This window comes from Acanthochromis polyacanthus, chromosome 13 (assembly GCF_021347895.1).
Source record: "Acanthochromis polyacanthus isolate Apoly-LR-REF ecotype Palm Island chromosome 13, KAUST_Apoly_ChrSc, whole genome shotgun sequence".
NCBI lineage: Eukaryota > Metazoa > Chordata > Actinopteri > Pomacentridae > Acanthochromis > Acanthochromis polyacanthus.
The window spans coordinates 4,127,151-4,154,335 of NC_067125.1; the positions used below are offsets into that span (position 1 = coordinate 4,127,151).

At 38.4% G+C, this 27,185-nt stretch overlaps 1 protein-coding gene across 1 annotated transcript in view; it reads left to right on the forward strand.

The window, feature by feature from the left end:
- The first annotated feature begins 4,570 nt into the window (after positions 1-4,570).
- Positions 4,571-27,185, forward strand: part of ece2b (endothelin converting enzyme 2b) — a 45,734-nt gene continuing 23,119 nt past the window's right edge. Inside the window, exon 1 of the mRNA XM_022200059.2 lies at positions 4,571-4,851. Within this exon, the coding sequence (XP_022055751.1) occupies positions 4,819-4,851 (33 nt within the window). The 5' untranslated portion in view covers positions 4,571-4,818. The remainder of the gene's footprint in view (positions 4,852-27,185) is intronic.

Consider the following 27,185-nt stretch of genomic DNA (forward strand, 5'->3'; position numbering starts at 1 on the left):
AGAGCGGCTGATTAACCGGTAAAACAAAGCCGGTTGCCATGGCGACGTTATCGACAGCCTCCAGGTTGTTGAGGGGAGTCACACCGCCAGGCCCCGGTGCATTATGGGTAAAAAAAAACGACGAACCTGGGTCCAGTCTGCAGCTGGATGATAGAAACCTGCTGTGACGCATTTCTAAAGTTCTTCTCATGAGTCAGAGCTTCGCCTTTTAGAGAGTCGACCTCAGAAGAACATCACAGAACCGCATTTAATGATCGACAAAGACACACAAAACAACAACAGAGACATGCAAAATGAGCACAGAGAGAGACAAAACAACCACAAAGACACACAGAGAGACAAAACAACCAGGATACGCAAAACGAGCACAAAGAGACACGAAACAACCACAGAGAGACACAAAACAACCACAAAGACATGTAAAATGAGCACAAAGAGACACAAAACAACAACAGAGACATGCAAAATGAGCACAAAGAGAGACAAAACAACCACAGACACACAAAGAGAGACAAAACAACCACAAAGACATGCAAAATGAGCACAAAGAGAGACAAAACAACCACAGACACACAAAGAGAGACAAAACAACCACAAAGACATGCAAAATGAGCACAAAGAGAGACAAAACAACCACAAAGACACGCAAAATGAGCACAAAGAGAGACAAAACAACCACAAAGACACGCAAAATGAGCACAAAGAGAGACAAAACAACCACAAAGACACGCAAAATGAGCACAAAAACAAAGAAATGCACAACAAAGAGGTCCTAAATCACCAAAAAGTCACACAAAACTACCACAAAGAGATGCCAAACTAACAAAACAGTCACACAGATGAGAAACAACCACAGAAGAAACTCAAATATACCAAAACGACAACAAAAACATGCAAAGCAACCGAAAAAAGATGAAAAATATCTGCAAAATATGCAAAACTACCCGACAACCAAAAAGATACACAACAAAAAGACAGAAAATGACCACAAAGATACATAAAACTACAAAAACAACTACAAAAAGACACAAAACGACCACAAAGAGAGGGTTAGGGTTAGTGTAAAGGTGTTCAGCAAAGAGCTGTGTTTTAGTCTTTTCTTAAAGACTGAGAGAGACTCCGTAGATCTAACAGAGTTTGGTAACTTGTTCCACCACCAGGAACCACAGAAGACCAGAGTCTAGTTATGGACCAGTTCTGCTGTGGTGTTGGATCAGGAGAGAGTGTAGACCTTAATGAGAGTTCAGGTAGGAAGAGCTGTTTTCATTCCAGTTTTGTAGGCTTAGAGTGTCAGAGGTTACAGCCGATCACCTTTTCGGTAGAATACAGGAGATCAATGACTCTAATCCCAGTCGGGGCGCAGCAGTCCAGTGAGGACCTTTAGGTAAGGCGGCCAGTCTACCTACCTCTGGTTGTATCTACTCTCAGATGTACGCTGATTTGGATCAGAATGTGCTAATTGTACACAGAATGTAATTGTCACACCAGACATTGATGGAGGAGATGAAGATGGACTCAGTGATGGAGGTCTAGAAGTGAACCATCACTGAACTTCTTCAGCTGCTATCCTCTGCTGAGCCTTCTTGATGATGTTCTGGGTGATGATGGTGCTCCACAGTGTGGTCGATGGAGGACTGGTGGGTCCTTCCTGAAGTCCACAATCATGTCATCTGTCTTTAGAGCAGTGAGCTCCAAGTTGTTCTGCCTGACGGTCAATCTCCATCTGTAGCAGATCCACCCCCACCACAGATGAGTCTAAGGAGAATGGTTTAGTCTGAGAACTCCAGGAGCTTCATAGACTGGTGGCTGGAGGTGCAGATGTTGGTGTAGAAGGAGAAGAGCAGAGATGAAAGAATGCAGCCTTGTGGAGATGCTATCTGATGAATTGAGAGTCAGAAACAGGTTTTCTCAGCTTCACCCGCTGCTTCCTGTCAGACAGGAAGTCATAGATCCACCTGCTTCCTGTCAGACAGGAAGTCATAGATTCACCCGCTTCCTGTCAGACAGGAAGTCATAGATCCACCTGCTTCCTGTCAGAAAGGAAGCAGGTGGATCTCCGACTTCCCGAGAAGTCAGAGATCCACCTGCAGGTGGAGTCAGAGAGGTGCAGCTGGGAGAGCTGGTCTTTAGAGAAGGAAGGAAGGAAGGAGGAAGGGAGGAAAGAAAGAAGGAAGGGCTGTGTACTGTATATCCTGTGTGTGTATTGTGTGTACTACATGTATGAACTGTATGTATACTGTATATTGCGTACTGTGTGTGCTACCAGGAAGTGTCCAGCAGGGGGAGCCTTCAATCAACTTTTCTCTCAGACTCGGTTCATATTTTTGAACAGCAGAAACTAAACTCATATTTTAGTTGTTGTTTGTTTGATGTTGACATAAATTATTGTTTTTATTTACAGCCGATGAACCATAAACAGAATTTTACATGTTTTAATCTGGGATGAAGAGCACTGATTACATTTTCTGAGTGAGTATCTCTTTAAACATCTTCATAAATATCTGGATAAACATGTTTTTGATCTGTTAAAATTATATTCTAGATGTTTTAAGATGTTTTTTTCTGAGCTTCTGTTAAATATGAGGAACAAAATTTTATTCAACAGCTGTAGTTTCTTCTGTTTCCAGCAGGAGGCAGAATCCAGTCTGAGACTCACCTGAGCAGAGCACAGGTGAGACTGAAACTGGTTCCAGTTCAACCAGTTCACAGTTTTTATCTCCTGTCCAACTGGTTTTTACCTTCAACAGGAAACAAAGAGACAACAAAATAAGAGTTCTGATAAACTGCAGTCATCTTTATAATTCATATTTTCATGCAAATTCACCCGATTAATTAAGATATTACAGTTCGGACTCAATCATATTTAAAATACTACATAAAAAATAATTAAATATGAATTATTCAATTAATTAAAATATTTAAGACAAAATTCTTCAATATTTGATCGTAAACCAACTTAATTTTTCTGACTTTGTTAAATAATGAAGTTGGAATTTCAGAAAATTATTTTTTATAATAAAATCTTACATTAATATATTTTTAACTCAACTAATTTAACCATTAAAATTAAGGCTAGTTTTTTCCAAAACAATATTTCATTATTATTATTATTATTATTATTTATTATTATTGTTGTTATTATTGTTATTATTATACACATTGCCTTGACACATATTGATATTAAAAACAAAACCCAAAAATATTATTATACAAATTTATGACTTGATAAATTAATATTTTTATACAAATCCACCCGACAAATTTAAGTATTTTAGTTACAATTCAACAATATTTTTAATTTTGAAATTTTAAAAATAAAGTATGAATTTCCTAAATTAATTTTAATATTTAAATAAAATCCTGCAATATTTGATAATAAATCCACTTAGATTATTTTATTAATTTAACTGACTTGACAGTTAATTAACTCAATTATTAAATGTTTTTAGTTACTACAAATGTAATAGACTTATTTGACTGTTAAATTATAGAAGCTACAATATTTCTATTAAAAAAACTTAATTTATGATTCAAATTTACCCAAATAAATAAATAAAATTAACAATTTAACATTTTAATTTTTAAAGTTAAGATGCTTCACGATTTTCTTATTATATTAAACTTATATTATTCGAAAAAAAATTAGACAAATAATTTAATTTATTAAGGCTGAGATCTTCTAATATTCTGTATTCTAAAAACCTGCTGGAAGTAAGCCTAAGGGCAATTTTTGAATTCAATGTTTCAGAAAGTTTTTGATATTTGAAGCTAAAATTTCAGAAACTATTGTAAATATGTCAAAAGTTTATGAAAAATCCTTTAGATTATAATAATATCAATATTAGGCTAATAATTCAGCCAATGCATCAGGTATAGTAGGAAAAAATAAAATGAAGTAAATTTAATTCAAATTAAATAGAAACTCAAATTCCATAAATAGGAAAAAAATAAAATTCAACTAAGAAATAATGACTATTATTATAATAATAAAGCTAAATTTTTAAAGCAGTTCAACAGTTTTATTGGCACAAATATTTGGTTAATAATTCTGCCAAAGCATCAAAAATCATGGCAACAAAACAAAACAAAATAAAATGAAATTAAATTAAATGAAATCAACACGTGTTTAATTTTATATATAGTTAAGTCAAAGCAACTAAAAATAGTGTCTAAAATCTCATCTTTATTATATAAGTTATATATGAACATATGAGTAAAATATCATAATAAACTACTAATCTATCAATGCTGATGGTTTGAAATATAATAAACCTTATAAATACCACGTAAAATATTATATAATACATAAATTCAACGTTAATTAGTAAGAAAAGAGGATAGAAGCATTTTTATTGAATTGTTTAACAAAATGACTCTATAATATAATATATAATGTAATATAATATAATATAATATGTATGTAATAGGAGTTTTATTGGCATAGATATCAGGTGATAGATAGATAGATAGATAGATAGATAGATAGATAGATAGATAGATAGATAGATAGATTATCGCTGATTGATTGGCTGAGGAGCTGGAGGAGGTGACGTCAGGCCGCGGCGGTGACGTCATGCTCCTGTGTCTCGGGGTGTGTTTGTTTGCGAGAGGAAGAGGCTGGTTGGATGTTGGGCGGGTCTAGCAGACAGACAGACCCGAGAAAAGCTCCGATCCGCCGCCGCCTCGGACAAACGGACCGCGGACTCCCGACAGACGGACGGACGCAGCGGAGCGGCGCTCAGACCGAGGGACAGCCGGGAGGATGGACCGGCGGAGCGGCCGTCGGTAGCGCTCTGACCGCGGGGACGGAGCTCCAGGATGAGCGTAGCGCTGCAGGACCTCCGGAACACCGTGAGAACACACACACACACGCACACACTCACACCTACTCACACACACACGAACGCACGCATGCAGCAGCTGCATGCACATCCCACGCGCTCCGGTGCGTGATGCTGATCAGCTGTCATTCAGTTTGATCGATCCGCACACACACCGGTGCAGAAACATCTTCAGGCCTGAAATCAGTTGTTCACCTCGCTGCTGACGTCACTGATCAATCACCGAACTGATCGATATCGCGCACACACGCGCACGACGGGTTTACCAGCGACGGCGTGCAGATGTTTGGTTCATTCCTGCCCTTTTAACCCTCCTGTTGTCTTCATTTACAGGCACCCAAAAATATTGTTTCCATGTCTGAAAAAAATCCAAAAAATCACCAACAAAACTCCCCAAATTTATAAAAAAATTTAAAAAAAAACTTTCAGGAATAAAATTCCAATAATTCCTTAAAAGTTTCCCTTAAAAGTTTTATTTTTTTTTAAAAAAAATCCAAATTTGGCAAGAAAATTCTTTTACATATTTTCAAAAAATGAGTAAAAATCTTCCAGAAAAAGTGATTCCGTATATATCAGTAAAACTTCTAATATTTTCTTTAAGAACATTCAGGAAACAATTGGAAAAAAATCAAACGTTGATTTTTTTTTGAGTGTTCTTAAAGAAAGATTTTTTTATCATTTCTTTTTTTGCACCAAAAAATGTTTAAAAATTCCCCAAAATGTTGAAAATGTAGAATTTTTTACTGTGAAAATTCACTTTTTCCCTACATTTTCAAACTTTAAAACGGGTCCATTTGATATGCAGGACGACACGAGGGTTAAAGGAGAAACATATCACAGCTTTTAAATGAAGAACTTTAATTTCATTCAATGCAAAGTCAAATCTGAATTATTTTACAGCTTAAACAACATTTCTGAGACTATTCGGTTATTAATAGTGTCAGAAACTGTGATTGTGTATTAAAACAAGTCATTTCAGACCGATAGTGAGTCTGTGAAACATCACCTAAATGTCACCACTAATCATGGCTGCAGTGGTCGTCCTCCTAAAATGATTCCACAGACACTGAACTACTTTCACCATCTCGCTGTAAAAACTGATGACAGCTGCTTTAGCCTTGGTACAGGGGTTATCAAGGGAAATCAGAGTTTCGTAGTTTGTTAAAGTACTTCATAACATCAACCTTTATGTTCAGAGGACAAAACTGCAAGATACAGCATCGCTAAAGAACATGAAAAGGAGTCTAATGAATGTTGGAGAACATTCTTTGGACAGGCGAAGATCAATAAGTTGGGTTCAGATGGAGTCCAGCATGTTAGAACCAGACCAGGACTACCACAGTGGATGCATAGTCCTGACAGTGAAGAACAGAGGTTTTAATGGACTACATTAGAGTTATAGAAGCACCATGAATCTCTGGATTAACCAAAATACTAGCTAAGACAAGACGATTTCCAGTCTGTAGAAGCTTGAAGAAGAGGCCAGTAGAAGAACCATCCAAAGAACAAAATCACACAAAGGTTTAGTTTGTTGTCGCCATAGATGTTGACACGTGAGGGAGTGAAAAGGACTACTGACTTCCTCCTGTGGAACCATGAATTTTAAATGCAGTTAACCTGAACTGTTTTTAATTTGACATCACAACAAATGCTCCGCTGTTCAGCTTAGAAGTAATACAATTACTGTAATGTGATACAGTGTGTGGACTCATTTAAGTTATACCACACCGGTGTGAACTCACTACTGTGGCATATAATATTTCAGGTTTCTACTTTGTTTGCAGTTGTTGCATGAAGCTGCTTTGGTTGAGAGTCGATGAACGGAGTGTTTTCCAGTGTTTGTGGTTCTGATTCTGAAAAGACTTCTAGATCCTCCTCAGCTTTCCTTTCCTTGTCTGCAGCTGAAGATTTTCCAGGAGAGTTTATGAGATCTTCTGGATTCACAAGTGACAGTCCGTCCTAGAAAACTAGCAGTGGGTTGAGGAAGCTTTCTTGGGACGCTAACCAGATATAGTTGTGTCATCTTCATGCTCTGGTTCTGCTTTCAAATGTACAGAACTTCCTCCTTTACCTGCATTAAAATCCTCCAATATAACAGAAAATTCTGCTCAGAACTAAACCTGGAACAAGCTGCAGGTCTGTCATGTTTTTCTTTTGTCATTTCTGACATTTTAACTCCAGAAAACTGAGCAGAATTGAATTACAGGGTTAGTTTTTTAGGTTGTTGTCCATATTTTGTCCTGAAAAACTGTTGGTGTGCTGACAGAAGTGCATATTTACCTGTAGTGTATAAAAGGGCGTCGTCTGCGTTTAAACTGACATTTAGCTTAATTCATGCAGTATGGCACCAAGTGGGAGCGTGTACAGTTACAGAACAGAAAAAGCAGAGTTCCTCATACCGAGCCATGTGGTACGCCACCATTTGTATTAGTGCAACTTTCACTCTTAAGGCTCTGCTTCTGCTTTTAAATAGAGCTGCAATGATTAGTTGATAAACGATTGGTCAGCAGTCCTGGCGAATTTGGACACTGTGTGTTTTTTTAATTCTTGTACAAAATACACAACAACTATTAGGAAACTGATGCTGCTTTTGTAAATGTGACATACCAATATTATTGTCATACTTTTGTTGTACAGATTTTGCCTTTTTTTGTTAAGTTACAGTTAAAATTTAACAAAACAGACAATAATAATAGTAAGAGCACAGAACAAAGGGGCAAAAACATGCTATAAACTATAAATTATGTTTCCATAAAAACCAAAAAAAGAATCTTCAGGGATTTTACAGGGTTAAAATGTGACTGTTCTGCTCGACTATATGTAGATTAGAGCTAAAACAGTTGAAAATCAATCAGAAAACATCACCTTAAAGCTCTAAAGCAGCTCACCTGTGGGTTACCCGCTTCTTCTTGTGGTGAAGCAGACCTTTTTGTTTACTTCCTGTTTAAACAGCTGTTCACTGACAACATTCAGCTACAGTTGGTCAGTTTTTCAGATCATCAACCTTTATGTTAATGGATTTTTAATGGCTGTATCTAAACCCTCTGGGGCTGAATAATAAATTAAATCAACAATTTATACCTTTTTGTGGACACAGCACACATCCGTTGTAGAACTGAGTGTTTACAACCAGTTTAGATGTGAGGAAGCAGGTTAAACGTAAAACTAGTTCTGCAAAGATTTATCGATTAAGCTTTTTAAAAGTTGAAGGCTTTTACACACATCGCAGCAGATGGTATCTTTTTTTCACCTGATACCATTTTCCTAGATGATAAACAGTTCAAGTGTTGTAGATTAGCTGTAGCACCGTTTACTGTTTAATACTGAACCAGAAGAGAAGGGCAGGCACATGTTCAGAGAATATTATGGAGGTTTTGTTACTAAAGGGGCACCATGACAAAAACTTCTGTGACACTTAATGGCCAACCAGTTTACATTAGTTAAATCATGATGGGGTCATGTAGGATAGAGTTTTTATATCATAGTGGCATGTGTATGAGCTATCTGGTATGTTTTTAGCTAGTAAAGGGGCACCATGATGAAGACTTCTGTGATGCTTAATGACATCTAACCAGCACACACGAGTTAAATCATACCGGAGTCATGTAGAACAGAGTTTTTATATTCTAGTGATGTATGTATGAACTATCCGCTGGGTATTTAGCTTGTAGAGGGGCACCATGACAAAATCGTCTTTGACGCTTAATGACCAACTAGCACACATAAGTTAATTCATCCAAGGGTCAACACAGGAGAGCCAGTTCCTCAGGACAGGATTCAGCAGTCTTCCTTCACCTTAAGGAAGAAGGACACTCGTTTCAGGACACCAATGTTCAGATTTTGGACAGGGAGGACAGATGGTTTGAGAGAGGAGTGAAAGAAGCCATCATGTCAAAGTAGGGCTGGGTATCAATCTAAAAGTTTCGATACTGGTACCAATTCCGATACCTTCACTTCGATACCGGTTCCTAAACGATACTTTTTTCGATACCAGTTTTACAATATATACTCTAACAGAATGAAAATTGCATTACACATTACTTTTCACATCTTGAGTTTAATTTTCCAGTGATTTCCAGTGCAAAAGAACATTTGCAAGCAATGTACAGTTCAGTACATTCTGAGCCACCTTCGGCCCCGGACCCTTCCTGGCCGACCCGGAGCCGGTCGCGGCGCACCGCCGCGGAGGAAATGCGCCAGGCGGGGGACGGCCCGCACCCGGTGAGAGGTCCCGCGAGGGGATCCTCCCGCACCAAGCGGCCGCCCCTGACCCGCCGAGTTGAATCTCCCGGGCGGACTGCGCGGACCCCACCCGTTTACCTCTTAACGGTTTCACACCCTCTTGAACTCTCTCTTCAAAGTTCTTGTCAACTTTCCCTTAAGGTACTTGTCGACTATCGGTCTCGTGCCGGTATTTAGCCTTAGATGGAGTTTACCACCCACTTTGGCATATACTGCACCGCGCACTATTGGCGTCTGTGGCGATGGGCGTGGGAGAGCTCAGCTGCAGAGGGGAGAGGTGTGGAGGAGAGTGTGTGGAACCAGCGTCAGGTTAATTAGCGCAGCTGGCACCAATTAGACTCACCTGATTCTCTCGGCAGTAACAGACTGAAGCAGAGGACAAAAGACAGACGGACAGAGAGGACGGGGGAACGGACGAGCGGAGGACAGCGGACAGGACGAGGTCCGGTGGAGCGGGCAGCTTATCGAACGAGATCCTGTGGAGATCCGGCTGACGCTGAGACTGTTTACCGGAGGAGAACCGGCGGAGAGCCGGCGGACGTTGAGACTGTTTACCGGACGAGGTCCGGTGTAGCGCCGGGCAAGGAAGAGAGACCGTTTTATTTACATTGAGACGGTGTGGTGAATAAAAGACTTTGTCTGCATTGGCCGAACTGCTGTGGTTATTGTGCTGAGCAGAGCCGCAGACAGGTTCTCCTGTTACAGCGTCCATTTTACAAAAGTAGAGCCACGTTTTAGACCTCAGAGGCATCTTTTCCCACTTCGACGACATGCTAAACAACTGCAGTAAATTCAATGTACCTAACGTGAAACCTGTCTGTGAACGGGCAGCATGCTTTTTTCCGGCTTGCCGCAATCACGTGTAATGTTACAGCCAATCACAGGTTTGCTTTATCATAATCACGTGATAAGTACCGGAACATGGAACCGAAAGACGAGGCTTATTTCGATACTCATTAGTACCGAAACATTTCGGTCGGTGCCATTAAAGAACCGAAGTTCGGTACTCAGCCCTATGTCAAAGTAGAGAAGCCATCTCTGAACAGGGAGGGTGGTCTGTGACATCATCTTTCTCCAATTTACAGTCAGGTCCTTTCAAAACTCCCCAAAAGAACGACTCAGCAGACTCATGCTAATGACCACCATTAAGCACACGAGGGCTCAGTGACATCTGTGCATTTCAACGACCCCCACCGATACTCACAACGACCATCGTTGAGTAGTCAGATGAGTTTTGGTATTGGTTGTTGGAATAACAGCCCTGAACACACCTCACAGAGGTTTAAAAGCTGAGGCAACACCAACCACCACCAGAACTGAAGAAGCCTCTTGGATGAGAGGTGAAACGTCTTCAAGGAAAGTCCAGTGGATTGATTTAAACTACTTTGGATAATCATGACCTGGATGAATGAGAACCTACACAGACGTCATATAGAATCGAGTTTTTATATCCTAGTGGCATATATACGAGCTGTCTGGTGGGTTTTTAGCTTGTAAAGGGGCACCATGACAAAGACTTCTATGATGCCTAATGACCTCTTGTAGTCATCGATCTGTGGCCTAAAATGGCAATCTCAGGGTACAAATGTGTAAACTTCTTATTTAAACATCGCAGCAGAATTTGTTTTGAATTCACGATTTAAGTATTTAATGTTTGACGACACAACCGCAGTTCAAAATAAGAAGTTAATCAAAAATGTAGTTGTTGGATGAAATTGTTTTGTAACGGTTGCTACATGAACAAAGATACAAAAAAAAAGCCAAAAACTATAAAAAATAAACAAATTTTTTTAAATATTTCCCAACCTGATAACGTGTGTTTATTGTGTTGTATATTTAAATTTTTTAAGTCTTTTTTTAGTCTAACCGGACCATTAAACGATAAATTATAAATGTTAAAAAGTTTTCGCATAACCGTCACAGCAGCAATAAAAAGAATCAGGGTTCAAATTTACTTTTATTTATCTCTAAACAACAGTGGCTCCTTTAAACTCATGCTCTCACATGTTTTTAAGTTGCTAATAATTAGACTGAGGGACTGTTTGTGAGCTAAATAAGAACAACAAGGTCGAGTGAAGATCAGCAGACGTCCGCTGCCGGCTCAGAAACTAAAATAAACTGAAGGAAAAACCCATGTCAGAACCTAGGTGACCCACCGGGGTTTTCTCACTCTGTTAAATATTTAAGTTTACAGGCGGGATTCATTAATATCACATTAGTGTTGAAAGCAGGTCTGCAAGTATTCACTGTTTTCATTGTTTGGTCTACACAATGCTGAAAAACATCAAAGATTTTCACTTTACTGTCACTGGAGAGAAATAAAACCACAAAATATTCACAAAACCCTTTAACTGAACGGTTTAACAGAAATTCATCGTGGTTCTGAGATTAGTCAGAGGTGACCAAATTGGAGCTAAAAATTAAGATTCATAACGTTCTCTGTCAAATTATTTTTTTCCCAATGGAATGTGGTTTGATGAAGATTCTTTCCAGAGCTTCAACTAATGATTTTTTTTCATTGTTTGGTCTTTAAAATATCAGAAAATGGTGAAAAATGTCACTGTTTCCCAAAGATATTCAGTTTACTGCCATAGATGAGGAAAGAAGCCAGAAAATATTGAGATTTAAGATTTTTGTTTTTCAGAATTAAGCGATTATGTTGGTCCAGTTTAATGTCCTTTTGTTCAACATAATTTATTAAGGTAGATTCAACTTACTTTTCCCCATGGTTTTGCAAACCAATTTTAATTATATTATCTCATCTTGAATTTATTTTTAAGTCAGCTCATGCAGAAATTTGAGTTTATTTACACATAATAATAATAATAATAATAATTAGATGGAATTGCCAACATTTTTATATTCAACCCAACAAAACAATGGTAACAGTTAGTCTAAGTCATTAAATTGTTATTTTTGTCTTGCAACCATTCATTTATGTGACTGTAGATTGACTCATTTTATCTCAACACAAATGAATCTGATAAACATGAATAAACGTTGTTGAATTTCATGCCAGTAAGGTTCATTTTGCTTTTATCCTGCTGGTCAGACATCAGTGAGTTTTCTTAGCGTTATAAAATCCTCTTTGCTTCAGGAAACAACAGAAACGGCCTCCAGCCAGCGGCAGCCTACACAAGATGAAGAGCAGGTTTTTCTGAGGAACTGGATCATTCAGTTCTTTTAGTAAAATATCCACTTTAATGCGTGCATGCAAATGTTAACCAAAACAATCTGCTAGCATTAGTATACAGGCTTAGGGTTGCAGCTTCTTCTTAACACAAGGCTAGATGGTTGGGATTGGTTAGATGATGATTGTAAATAGTTTAAAGATGCTTATGATTGGTTTAAAGATGGTTGTGATTGATTTAAAGGTGGTTCTGATTGATTTAAAGGTAGTTCTGATTGGTTTAAAGATGGTTGTGAATGGTTTAAAGATGCTTATGGTTGGTTTAAAGTAGGGCTGGCCCGAATAGTGGTTTCTGGTCTCCGGATATTCGGGCCCTATTAAAGACGAATATCCGAATATTCGTTCCGCCCTCTAACGTCCGGGGGGGGGGGGTTTATTCGAATCCATTCGTCTGGTCTCCCGGACGCAAATTTTGCACACTGCCTTCGTTTTGTCTTCAGTTAAACTGTTGAATTTCCAAACAGCGGAGGTCTTCAGCATCTTGTCTTGTGTTTATGCAACAAAGTGAAGCGTGACGTCAGAGTCTACAGCAACCCGGCCATTCAGGTGGTGGTAAGAAACACGAATGGAGGAGCCGAGATGAGCCGAACACGACGGGATGAGCCGAAGTGGGCCGAAGGCGAAGGGAAGAGACGAGCTCCGAATGTTCCTATTTTCGTCTGGGGGAAGGAGGGGGTGATCACATGGACATATATGTTTATGTGATCACAGGACGGGATGAGCCGATATGAGCCGATATGAGCCGATGTGGGCTGAAGGCGGAGGGAAGACAGTGAACGAATATTCGGATATTCGGGATATTCGGGTCCAGCCCTAGTTTAAAGATGCTTATGGTTGGTTTAAAGATGCCTGTGATTGGTTTAAAGACGACTGATTTTGTTTGCAGTTGGTTGTAATTCACGAAACAACAATTATTATTGGTTTAAGGACAACCTTGACTGGTTTAAAAGTGATGGTGTTTGTCTAATTGTTGACTGGAATTAGTTTAAGTATGATTGTGATGAGTTTATCGATGATTGGTGTGATGATGACTGTCATTGGTTTAACAACCATTGTGATAGATTTAAAGATTATGCTAACTGGATGAAAAACAATTGTAATTAGTTTACAGAAGAACAGACATGATTTTCCCTCCGACAGCAGAATGATAAGCTGCTGTCAGACTTTATTTTCCTTGTTTTTCCTGCTGCCACTTCCTTGACACAAACAGTAGTTCGTCTCTGAGGTAAACTCAGTCCACAGGAGGAAGTAGATCGCAGCAGATCAACATTCCAGGAATGAAATGATTGTTTCATTCTTATTTCAGTTTACACTGAGCAGTTACTGGAAATCATTAATGACAAAGAACTTTCCAGGAAACGTCCAACACAGTTATGAGGACTATCTGGTTTGGTGAGTTCATGGTTCTTAGAATCTGAACAGGCTCATACAGTTCCCCAAGGAACAGCCCTATGGTATTTCCTTCAGGTTTAGTTTGACGCTGATACGACTGAACTGGATCAGTTCATGAAGAAAAAAGACTCCTCGTACTGTAGATATTTAACTGTTTCCATGTTTCCAGCCTCTGCTCTGTTCATCAGCAGTAGAAAGATGTTTCACCATGCTGAATGGATCTCCAACATCTTACTCCTCTGTTCACTGTTTCTGAGCCATGCTACATTTGTTCTATGGATCCAGGAGGTTTTATTTTCCACTCTGTGGAAACACCGCCTGCATTTCAATCTGACAACTCTCTAAATTTTTGCTGAGTCACCATTAGTTACAGCTGAGTCAGTCGTGGATTTTAATTTAGGCTGAAAAACGCAGAATATTTAATTTTTGTAGAATCTAATTAAAGATGGGCTCATTTTGGGTATTTCTATAATGAGACTTAATCTATAGTCCATTAAAAAGCTGAAAATCTAACTAATTTAATCTTCTTTTTACGGTTTCTGGTTGATAAATGATGTCATTTCTGTGGGTTTTTTTTACAAACCCATTGGCAGGTTTCGTGGTTCAGAAGGTCAGAAGTCTATAAAGCGTTGTTTAATCGTGGATCCATCAGAGTGATGAGTTCAGACAGAATGAATCTGAGCCACTCCAACCATGAATCTGCAGATTCAATCAGATAAATGGACGAAGCCCAAGTTAACCGTTTCAGCTCCGCGGCTTTCTGTTGGATTGGGTTCATGACAGCAGCTGGCAGAGTGTGTGTGTTAATGTGTGTGTGTGTGTTAATGTGTGTGTGGGCAGGGTTTGACTGTTTCCTGCCGGCAGCTCATTACCTTCCTGTCTTAAGACGCCCAGTTTCCATCTGAGCAACAAAACAAACCAAGACTTTGCTGCTGGTCAGAGAGATGAAGCAGGTTCAACTAATCCAGACTAATTTAGCATTAACCAGATCAATTAAACCTAAAGCCAATCCCAGATTTCAGCTATCAGGATGGCGGTTGTCGACTTTATTGGTTCAATCGTTGCTTCCATCTGTGCATCTTTGGGTCATTCCAGAACTGGAGGACATTTGGGCTTCAAATTTTAGAAAAATAAACCTTCTCCTCTTCAGTTTTCTGCTCCATATTTATCAATAATAGGTAATAAAATATCAGAGGCTAGATTGGTTCAATGGTTCCATTTTTATTCCATGTTTTCCGTGTTGGTTGCTAACCCTACTCTAATCCATGCTAATGTGATCTTTTTCTCAGCAGTAGAAGCTAGATATTTAGCTAGCTGTTACTGCTGACCAAGAGGACAAACTGACTGATGGAAAACAGTCCAAAGAATGAGTCTGATCCTGAAAATATGAGGTAGAGTGAGACATTCAATCAAGGCTGACAATGTGATGAAAAGATGGAAAATAGAAGAGAGGACATAGCTTTGCTCTACACATTCTTTAGGACAACTGTTTGATAATGTTCACGAAAAAAATGAGACACAAAACGACAAAAATGCGACACAAAATGAGAAACAGAAGCCATAAAACTACAAAAACAGCAAGTTCCGGTTAGACATTTTTGTATAATTTTGGAGACTTTCATGTTATTTTGGACAAATTTTGAGTCATTCTGAAAATGATTATTTCCATTTTATGTCCTCTACAGTCTTTTTCTCTCTACTCTGCTCATCATCAATAGAAAGATGTTTCTCCATGTTGAATGGATCTCCAACAACCTGCTGCTCTGTTCACTGTCTGAGCCGAGCTGCTTTTATTTATTCATCCAGTAGCTTTTACTTTCCTCTTAGTCTAAAATTGAACAAAAGTGTCTTTAAACTTGTCCAAAATTACTTCAATCTAGTTCAAAATTGTTAAAAATGTCTTAAAAATAACAATTTTCAATTTATTTGAGTCATTTTGAACAAATATTAGTCCAGGTATGAATCTAAAAATGTCCAAAATGATTTGAAATTTGTCCAAAGTAACACAGAACGTGTCCAGACTGACTGACAGTTCTCCACAATACCTCATAACTAGTTCAAAAAGACTTAGAATGTGTTGAAATTGACAAATTATATGGTTATTTTGGACAATCTGGGTCATTTTGGACCAGTTTTAGTCCAGTTTTGAGTCTCTGCTCATCATCAGTAGAAAGAAGTTTCACCATGCTGAATGTATCTCCAACAACCTGCTGCTCTGTTCACTGTTTCTGAGCCATGCTGCGTTTATTTGATTCATCCAGTAGGTTGGATCTTCCTCTCTATGGAAACACCGCCTGCAGTTCAACCTATACAACGCTCTGAATTTTTGCCGAGTCACCGTTGGTTACAGCAGTCGAGAGTCAGTCGTGGTTTAATTTAGGCTGGAAAACGCAGAATTTTCCGTTTTTTGTAGAATCTCATTCGAGGTGCTGGTTTATTTTTTTTTAGCGTTTTTTAAAAAAGAGAGACGTGTAAAATAGAGCGATTTGAAGCTTAGATTGGTTTGTTTTTCATGATGCGTTCGTGTGTTTTCTCAGAACGACAGTCTGTTCAGTCAACCAGCAGTTTAATTAGTTTTGCGTTTTCGCTGTACAGAAAACAAACCGAACCGTGACATTTGCTCACCGTTACACCTCTGTTGGTCCTAATTATCTTCACTGCCTTCATCCTCCTCTTCCTCCTGACCAGAGCTGCTACTGATCACATTATTTCCCATGAGCCCAGTAGAGCCGATAGACCAGCGATGTTACTGGTCCCTGCTGCTCCCACTGACTTTTTTACGGCCGGAGGGGGAGGGGAGGAGGTCAACGAGGAGCCGCCGTGACGGATGATGTGTCGTCGTCCTCGGGGACGGGAGGCGGTGATGCAGAGGTTGCTATGGTGACGACCTGCAGGCAGCCGGAGGAGGAGGTTCAGTTTGTGTTTGGATGCAGAAACATGAGTCAGACGTAAATCTGAGCTTTAATTCAGACGCTGTGGCTCGTTATGACGCCGATAAACATCAGCAGCAGCTCCTAGATCAGATTCAAGTTTACCTTCGCCGCACAGACAGAACTGAGACAACTAAACGCGGTAAAGTGCTTTAAATACAATGCAAACAGAAAGAACACACTGAGTACACACATACAGCAGCTGTGGACAGAATACAACTGATGCTATGCGTAGTAGCAGTAGTGTAACATAGGGCTAACTGCTGGGATAAACATAAAGAGGTGTTCTTGTTTGGTACAAACTAGAGATGATTGTTGTTTAACCCTCATGTCATCCTGCTTTCAAGTTTGAAAATGTGGGGAAAAAAATATTTTCCCAGTGTAAACTTCCACAATTTCAACATTTTTGGGAAATTTTCGAATTTCGCTGGATTTGGTTGATTTTTTTGTGAATGCTCTTAAAGAAACATTTACTTTTAACGTTCCTTTTTTCCACCAAAAAATGTTCAAAGATTTCCCAAAAATGTTGAAAATGTGGACATCAGAAATTTCACTGTGAAAATATTTTTTTCTTCGCATTTTCTTTACTACTTTTCTTTACAACTTTAACCCTTTCAAGGCCATGTTTCTGGAGAAGTACATACACTAAAACATATACTAAAACCTAATCCATAAAAATATCGATCAAGTCTTGCGAGGTTGCGTTGTCGTAGACGTTTGCCATATTGAATTTCGGCCGGTACGCGGCCCCGATAAGAGCTTCGTAATTGCGGCTTCAATATAACGGCTCATACAGCTTTATCGTTTGAAATAAGCAAATTTGGTGCCAATGTTTATATCTTACCAAACATACGGGTGTGTGCATATTTTATGTTAATTAGCAATCATAAACAAGTCACACGTGTTGAGCCGAGAATGTTCGGTTTTGGCCGTGTGTACGAGTAAGCGGGAACGAGTATACTCGGTACCGGCTTTTTAAGGGTTAAAACGGGTCAGTTTTGATCCACAGGACGACACGAGGGTTATGCATCCCAGAAGTCTTCGTCATGGTGCCCCTTTACTAGCCAACATCTGAGCTCTGGTCTCAAGATATAGATCGACCCCTGTTCGTTGTACACAGTTATACTCTGGTCGAATGTCATTAAGCATCCCAGAAGTCCTCGTCATGGTGCCCCTTTACCGGCTAAACCCCCTCTGCTCTGTACAGTATTAGACAGTTGGAAACTAAAGGCAATTTGAAGCTCAGTCATAAAACAACTACAAAATAAGTACAAAATGAGGAACTTTAGCTGCTTGGTACTGTAAAATATCCGTAGTTTTCCATGTTGTGCTTTGTTTAGTTGGACTCATCGGATCTTTGTGTCTTTTCCCACCATGTTGGCAGTTTATGTCTACAGTTTTACACTTTAATCTTCAAACTTTTGGTCACATTGCATAAAAAGAACTTGAATCAAAGGGTTGTTTTGCTTTCTTGGTGTATTGTGGTTGAATCAACTAGTAGGAAAATTAAATGTGCATGATATGGGCTTGGATTTCTTGGTGATTTTATGTCATTTTTACCTCCAGTCCTTTAATATTTGCATCTTAAATGACTTCCTGTTTCGTTTCACCTCCTGAAACATTAATCTAAGAGCGTTTCGTGGATTTCTGCGAGTCTTTTTGTCGCTCCTGGATGGTGTTCAGTTTCTCTCTGAGGTCGCCGTGACCGGATCGAAGCGGCGTGATGAGCGTGAAGGGTGGCGGTGGACGGGCTAGATGACAGGAAAATTTTCCGTTGATGGCGTCTGAATGGATCTGTGCCTCCATTCGTGTTTTTGGAGGACGCCGCTGTGGATAAGAGGCTGGTTTTGTTTTCAGCTTTTGTGCTCCCCGACTTAAAAGAGCATAAAATCCCCTCAGAGCCGCAGAAGAGGCTCCTAATGATCACGTCGACGGGTTTTCTCCTCTTAATCAGCCGTCTGTTGCCACGGCGACGGCCACAAACAAGACTCAGGATGTAAACAAAGAGGCAGCGTAGAGATAAATGAGGGTTTTCTGACTCGACTGTGAATGTTTCTCCTGCTGCGGACTTTAACTAACAGCGGATGTGATCTGTTCTGATCGACTTTATTGATCCTCTGGATGGATTTAATGTCTGCTGCAGCATCAGGACGTATTGATTTAATATTACATCCCATCAGAAGTCGGTGTGAAGGGAAAACTTGCTTCTATCGCTGGAGAAAATTATAGATTTTTCCAGTTTTTTAATTTACTAAAAAATAAAAAAAAAATAAAGTAAATAGTAAAATCCCACAAAAATAAAATAAAATTACAAATTACCTTTTTCAAAAAGAAGTTAAAAAAACAAAATCAGGCCAAATCTGCAAAATAGATAAATAAACCAATAAATCAGTATTTTTATAAAATAAAATAAAATTACAAATTACCCTTTAAAAAAAAGTTTAAACAAAAAACAAAAACAGGCAAAATCTGTAAAAAAAATGAATTAATCAAATTTTATAAAATAAAATAATATAACAATTTACCCTTTAAAAAAGTCAAAACAACAACAACAAAAAAACAGGCTAAATCTGAAAAAAATCAATAAATCTGTATTTTTATAAAATAAAATAAAATGAAAAATTGCCCTTTAAAAACAGTAAAAAAAAAAAAAAAAAGCGATTAAAAATAGGCCAAATCTGAAAAAATAAATAAATGCTAAATTTCTTCTTTAGCAAAGTTTGATCATAAAATCAACTCTTTTTTTACTGTATTTAAATTAGAAAATGTTCAGTTTTGTAGATTAAAAAGAAAGATTTGAAGTTGTAATTTAAAAAAAATTTTTTTACAATATTTGAAGGTACGCTTTTCTTTTTTTTACATATTTTTTTCTGGCATCTAGCTGCCACATTTTTAGCTTTTTTAACAGATTTTCTTTTATAGAACATTAAAAAATTAATAACTCAGTCACTTTTTTGTATTTCCCTTCACATATTTGCATTGTGACTTTGACTTTCTGCAAATGAAACACGACTCTGGTGAGTTTTATTTAAAAATTAAGGATCAGATTTAAGGAAATCCTGAATATTTATAATATTATTGCAGTAAAACTTCTCAATGAAGCTTCCTGCAGTAAATAAATGATGTTGATGAAACTAAACCTGCAGACTGTGACTCTGATTAAACACAGAGGAAAGACGTTCCATTTATCAGGTGATCTGGGCTTTTTCTGCACGCGCTCAGTGAGGTCTGACCTTTCTGTTGTTTACAGCGACGTCTTCACTGGAACTTTGTGTTTACTGAATGTTTTATAACCTGCTCTCTGTTTGTTCATGGATTTATAGTTTAATGGAAATTCTAATCATGTTTTATAGGTGTTCATGTGCTTTGTCCTGTAGTCTGAGTACTTGTACACAAAACCAATACTTCTCCACAAGAGTCAGCAAAATTTCAAACACAATACCAGAGTACACAGACTTTTTACCAGAGTACGCAGACTTTTTACCAGAGTACACAGACTTTTTACCAGAGTACACAGACTTTTTACCAGAGTACGCAGACTTTTTACCAGAGTACGCAGACTTTTTACCAGAGTACACAGACTTTTTACCAGAGTACACAGACTTTTTACCAGAGTACGCAGACTTTTTACCAGAGTACACAGACTTTTTACCAGAGTACACAGACTTTTTACCAGAGTACGCAGACTTTTTACCAGAGTACACAGACTTTTTACCAGAGTACGCAGACTTTTTACCAGAGTACACAGACTTTTTACCAGAGTACACAGACTTTTTACCAGAGTACACAGACTTTTTACCAGAGTACGCAGACTTTTTACCAGAGTACGCAGACTTTTTACCAGAGTACGCAGACTTTTTACCAGAGTACACAGACTTTTTACCAGAGTACACAGACTTTTTACCAGAGTACACAGACTTTTTACCAGAGTACGCAGACTTTTTACCAGAGTACGCAGACTTTTTACCAGAGTACACAGACTTTTTACCAGAGTACACAGACTTTTTACCAGAGTACACAGACTTGTCAGTAGAACACAAACATTTTCTAAAGTAGTACACTTTATTTTTAGGAAAGGGCAAATACTTTTACACGGGCCCACATCATTTTTACTGCAGTACAAATACTTTTTACTAGAGAACACGTATTTATCATTCCAGTACAGATACTTGTCCACATCAGTTTCAAACACTTTTTATGACAATTTAAATGATTTTATTGGAGTCTGCAGGCTTTTTACAGGAACTCACATCATTTACTCAAGTACAAATACTTTTTAACTTAAGTACAAATACTTTTATACACCATAACATGCATAACTTTTAGGGATGTTTGTGTACTTTTTATAAGAATTAATAGGACATATTGTGGGCCTGCATGCGTTTTGTGGAGATCTACACCATTTTTACAGGAGTACAAATACTTTTCACAGTTGTCTGCATAACCTTTAAGGATGTTTGCATACTTTTCATGAGAATCAATAGGATATAACGAGGGCCTGCACACATTTTCCACAGATACACTTAATTTTTACGAGTACAAATACTTTAAGGGAGAGTATAAATAGTACTTTGTGTGTTTATGCTTTTCACTTGTCAGGCCTGTGTGACTTTTTAAAGATTAAAGGCGCCCGCATACTTTTCATCCGGTTACACTGAGCAGACGTACAAACAGAAGCGACGTCTTGGCAGCAGTCGGATGCTAACACTTTCCCTTTACTTCCAGTGTTTGTGCTAAGCTAGGCTAACGGAATCTGCAGAAAAACTGCTGCTGATTTACCGACTGTTTGACTGAAACTCCGCTGTGTGTTTGGAGTTATGGAGGCTGAGAGGGGACAAAACACTGACGGACAGGCAGACAGGCAGGCAGACAGGCAGACAGGCAGACAGACAGACAGACAGGCAGACAGGCAGACAGACAGACAGGCAGACAGACAGGTTCAGGTTATATAAGCTGCAGTGAAACTCCATTAGAGTTGAATGGAGATGATTCACACACATTATCTAATTACACACACACACACACACACACACACACACACACACACACACACACACACACACACACACACACACACACACACAGTGTCATCACCGTCCACGGGGAGATATAACACACACGCCTGTCTCCTAGCAACCTCGCTCGCCCACTCCCCTCTCTCCCCCTCTGTGTGCGTCATCAATTAAAGAGGACAGAGAGACACCCGGAAACACCGAGAAGGAGAGGAAACACTTGGAAACCGTCGGCTTCCTGCAGGACGCCGAGACTCCCAGATCCTAATGTTGTGTTTTTATTTACAGTTTTGTTTGTTTTGTTTACTTTTTCTCTGCGGCAAAAAGTCCTGGAAACAGAACGACTGAGAACAGAAGGAGAGAGAATGAGGAAATGGCTCCAAAATACCCCCAAAACTGCCCAAAAATACTTTAAATTCGCTGAAAATGACTCAAAATTTGTTCAATGTGAGATTTATTTTTGGAGTCAGTTTGATGTTTCTCCATGCTGAATGTATCTCCAACAACCTGCTCCTCTGTTCACTGTTTCTGAGCCATGCTGCGTTTGTTTTAATAATTCAGTAGCTTTGATTTTCCTCTCAGGATAAAATTGTCCAAAATAACTCAAAAGAAGGCCAAGTTTCTTTCAACTTTTTCAAAATGTGTTTAAAATAACTTTTAAGAATTTGCAAAGTAACATAAAATTGTCCAGATTGACTCAAAATTGGTCCAAAGTTACAAAGAATGTCTAAATTGTTACTAAAAATGGTCCAAATTGCTTGAGACTAGCTCAGAATGACTCAAAATTTGGCCAAAATGACCATTTTTGATTCAAAATGGACTCCTTGCTTCTGTTTTAATGTTCTTTCAGATGGAAAATTGTGTGAATTTATTTGACATGTCCAAAAAAAAAAAAAACCCTTAAATTGTCCAAAAATTACTCACAAATGGTACAAAATAACTTGAAAACTGTCGAGAATGACCTAAAACCAGTTTAAAATTTTGTTAAAAATTACAATATTTGAGTCATTATGGAAAATTTGATTCACTTTGGAGAATTTTTAGTCTAGTATTGAGTCTCTGTTCATCATCTGTAGAAAGATGTTTCACCATGCTGGAAGTGTCTCCAACAACTTGCTCCTCTGTTCACTGTTTCTGAGCCAAGCTGCATTTATTTTGTTGATCCAGTTTGGTTTATTCCCTTCCAAGTTTAGAAATGCCAAAAATTATTTGAAACTCACCCAGAGCAACTCAAAACTTGTCTAAAATAACTTTAAATTTGTCCAAAGCACCAAAAACTTTCCACAATGACCACAAACTATTTCAAAATGGTCTAATTTGACCCAAAAACTCTCCACAATCATTTGAAACTAGCTTAAAATGACTCAAAATTTGGTTCAACATCAGATTTTTTTGAGTCATTGCAGAAAGTTTGAGTAATTTCTGACATCTTTTAGTTCAGTTTTGAGTCTCTGCTCATCATCAGTAGAAAGATGTTTCACCATGCTGAATGTATCTCCAACAACTCGCTCCTCTGTTCACTGTTTCTGAGCCATGCTGACTTTATTTTGTTGATCCAGTAGGTTTGATTTTCCTCCCAGGCTAAAATTGTTCAAAATGACTCCGGTATGACAGCGGTTTCCAGATGTTTTCTGAACTACCTTGCAGCACAAACATCCTCTGGCCCTCAGCAGAGCTACAATGCTAGCAGGCTAACAGCTAACAGCAGCATTATTGGCTACAGTGCTCAGCCTTGCAGTGGTTTCCGTGGCGACCGAACGCCGTGGCAAGGCGACGTGAACTCTGCAGCTGTTTGCCCAGCTCGTCTCGGTGCTGTTTTCAGGACAGATCCAGGACCAGCGTTAAGAGTCCCTGTTTATACTGAAGCCACACAATGACAGAGGGCGAGCGACATAGAGACATACAGGCAGAGCAGCAGGGAGAGAGAGAGGCAGGGGCTCAGTGTAAACACAGGAAGTTCAGGTTTATTTGATCACAGCTAAATATCTCCTCCCGCTGAGACTCTCAGTTTGTCTTAACGTCACGGTCTGAAGCCGCAGTTTAAACTTTCTTCTCGTGTTTCTGCTTCACATCTTTGTCGTTAGCTCACACTGATAATGCTCAGTCATTTAAGTTTACTTTCAATTCTTTGTCAAACTACATGTTAAATTACCACAACCGTTAGTGTTGAGTTTGTTTTGACTCAGAATCAGCTCTGACTCGTCTGGGTTTTGACTCAGTTTAATGTCAAACTTTAACTTTCCTTCGTCTATAGCTGACGACAGACTTATGGGTGTTTTGACTTTGAGTTGTGACCACATTGATGTTTTGACTCGCATTCAGCTCCAACTTGTCGATGTTTTGACTCATTTTCAGCTCAGACTTGTAAATGTTTTGTCTCATGAGGTTGATCAAGATCGATACTTTGACTCAGATTCAGCTCAGTTTTGACTCAGTCTTGTGGTTCTTTTAAATAAGATATGTATATCAGACACAGATGTTTTCGCTCAGACTCATAAGTGTTTTGACTCACTCTCATCTTTGACTCATTGGTGTTTTGACTTTGAGTTGTGACCACATTGATGTTTTGACTCACATTCAGCTCCAACTTGTCGATGTTTTGACTCACATTCAGCTCCAACTTGTCGATGTTTTGACTCACATTCAACTCCAACTTGTTGAAGTTTTGGCTCACATTCAGCTGCAAATTGTCGATGTTTTGACTCACATTCAGCTCCAACTTGTCGATGTTTTGACTCACATTCAGCTCAGGCTTGTAAATGTTTTGTCTCGTGAGGTTGATCGAGATGGATACTTTGACTCAGATTCAGCTCAGTTTTGACTCAGTCTTGTGGTTCTTTTAAATAAGATATGTATAGCAGACACAGATGTTTTCACTCAGACTCATAAGTGTTTTGACTCACTCTCATCTTTGACTCATTGGTGTTTTGACTCAGTTGTGTGTAATATTTGACTGAGACTCACAGCTGTTTTAACTCTGAATTACTTCAACCTCTGACTTGTATTTATCACACAGGTGTTTTGACTCAGACTCAGCTCCGACTTGTAGCTGCTTTGTCTCTGAATTGTCTTGATCTTTGACTAGTTTTGGTCGTACAGATGCTTTGCCTCAGATTCAGTTGTGACTCGTTTGGTTTTTGACTCAGTTTGGACTAGGGATGTGCGCACTAGTCGTTTAATCGTTTAACTGCCTACTCATTTATTAAACGTTTAGTATTTTACTAGTCGGTTAAACGCTAGTGCACCCCCCCACCCCCCACCCCGTTATGTTCAACAATGTTGCTTGTTGCAATATTGCGACTTTGGCGCTTTAAGGGTTTATTTGCAAGCTTTCGGAACCGACTAGTCGCCAATAAAATTAGCGACTAGTCGGTGCGGAAATTAGTCGAAATTCCCATCCCTAGTTTGGACTCAGTGTTTGGACTCAATTATTATTATATAAAAACATGGTCTGGTCACAGTATAAAGAAAGTGGTTCTTAAATTGATATCAGTATTTTGTTGTACTTGTGTTATTGTGTGCTTGTTTCCTTACCTTTGTTGGTATATTGTTCATTACCATTGCTGGTATTTTGTCCATCACCCTTACTGAGACAGTTCTTCTTTACCATTGTTGGTATTACATTTCTTACCATTGTTGGTATGTAATAGTTGTTGCAATGTATCTGTTGCTTATGGTAACAAAAAAATATTCTAATACTTCTGTCACACACTTACCTAATATTTATCTGTACTTGTATTCATGTTGTTTTGAGTTTGTTATGTTACAGAAATGAACAGGAAGCGACATTGATATTATGTCTATAATTTATGTAAAAGGGGGTGGGATTAAATAAGTTTGCTTCTTCCCACTCCCTTTCAGGCACTCTATATGGGTTATGTGAGCACATGTATTACCTGTCCAGTTACTGTTGTGTAAATGATACCTGCATTGAAATCATGTTGTCTGAAAGTAATTGCCTGAAATAAACTATTAACTAACTAACTAATTAACTAAGTGTTAAATTTTGCTTGGTTTAGTGGACGTCTTTATCTTATCTTTATCTTGCAACTGTTTTGACTGAACTGTCTTCAACATAAAGACTTAGAAGTGTTGGGACTCATGTACAGCTCTGACTCATTGATGTTTTGACTTGTGGATGGTTGGAGTTACACTTCTAGCTGTTTTGACTTGGATTTGTCTTGATCATGTAGATGTTTTGACTTGGACTCAGCTCTAACTTTTGGATGTTTTGACTCATAGCCATTGCAGCTTGATTTTGTCAGAGGTGTTTAGTTCCATGGACATGGATGAAGCTCTAGCTCAGACTCAAGTTTTTTGACTTGGAATCAGCTCTTAATTGTGAATGCTTTGGCTCAGAAGCAGAGCTGTTCTAACTCTGACCTGTGTCGATCTTTGATTCATCTCGGATTTAGCACTGACTCATCTGTGTTTTGGCTCTGATTTGTCTCGACTACATTGATGTTTTGATGCAGTCACCAGGGTTTTTACTCAGCTTTATCTCAGACTTGTGGGTGTTTGGACTCCACCTTAAATTCAACTCTGACTCATAGATGTTTTGTCTTAATTTTTCAGTGTCCTTGGTCTTGTGTTTATTTTGACTCAGATTCAGCTGCGACTTGTGGGTGTTTTGACCCAGTTTTCTCTAAATTTGAAACTTCTCTTGGTTTTGCGTTCGTGTTGACTCACATTCATCTGTAACTCATGGGTGTATTGACTCAGCGTTGTCTAAATGTTTTATTTTTCTTGGTTTTGTGTTTGTGTTGACTTAGATTAGCTGTGACTCAATAATGTTTCATCTCAATTTTATCAATTTTTTAAATGTATCTTGATTTTATATTTGCTTTGACTCAGATTACGCTGTCACTCCTGGGTGTTTTGACTCATTTTTGTTTAAATTTTTAACTTTTCTTGGTCACATATTTGCTTTTATTCAGATTTAGCTGTGACTTGCTTGTGTCTTGACTCGGTTTTATCTAATTTTTCAAACTTATTTTTGGTCTTGTAGACGTTTTGACTCAGATTCAGCTCTGACTCAATGATGTTTCATCTAAATTTTGCTTAGATTTTTAACGTTTCTTGGTTTCATGTTACTTTGACTCTGATTACTCTGTGACTCATGGGTGTTTTTACTCATTTTGTCTCCATTTTTAATTTTTCTTGGTCTTATGATTGTTTTGATTCAGATTCAGCTGTTACTCATGGATATTTCAACTCGGACTTGCGTCTGTGTCTAACTTTTCTTAGTTTGGTGGACAATTTGACTGTGACTCACAGCTACTTTAAATTGTAAATACAAAATGAATGTTAAAAAAGAAAACAAACAGGCCAGTCGTGCAGGAAGAAGAGACGTAGCAGCGATACGAACAAAACCAAAGTTATAAATGTTATTTGCATCCTATGTGGATTTTAAGAAATAACAAACACCGATATAAACCTACATATTTACTTCTGTGTGTTTAAATAAAACATTAGAAGACGTATCGATTTATGAAGCCTTCAGGGAATCTGAATGTGTTTGCAGCAAACAGGATGAAGACCTGTTCAGCTCTGAAAGCTGATATCAGATGTCCGAAAC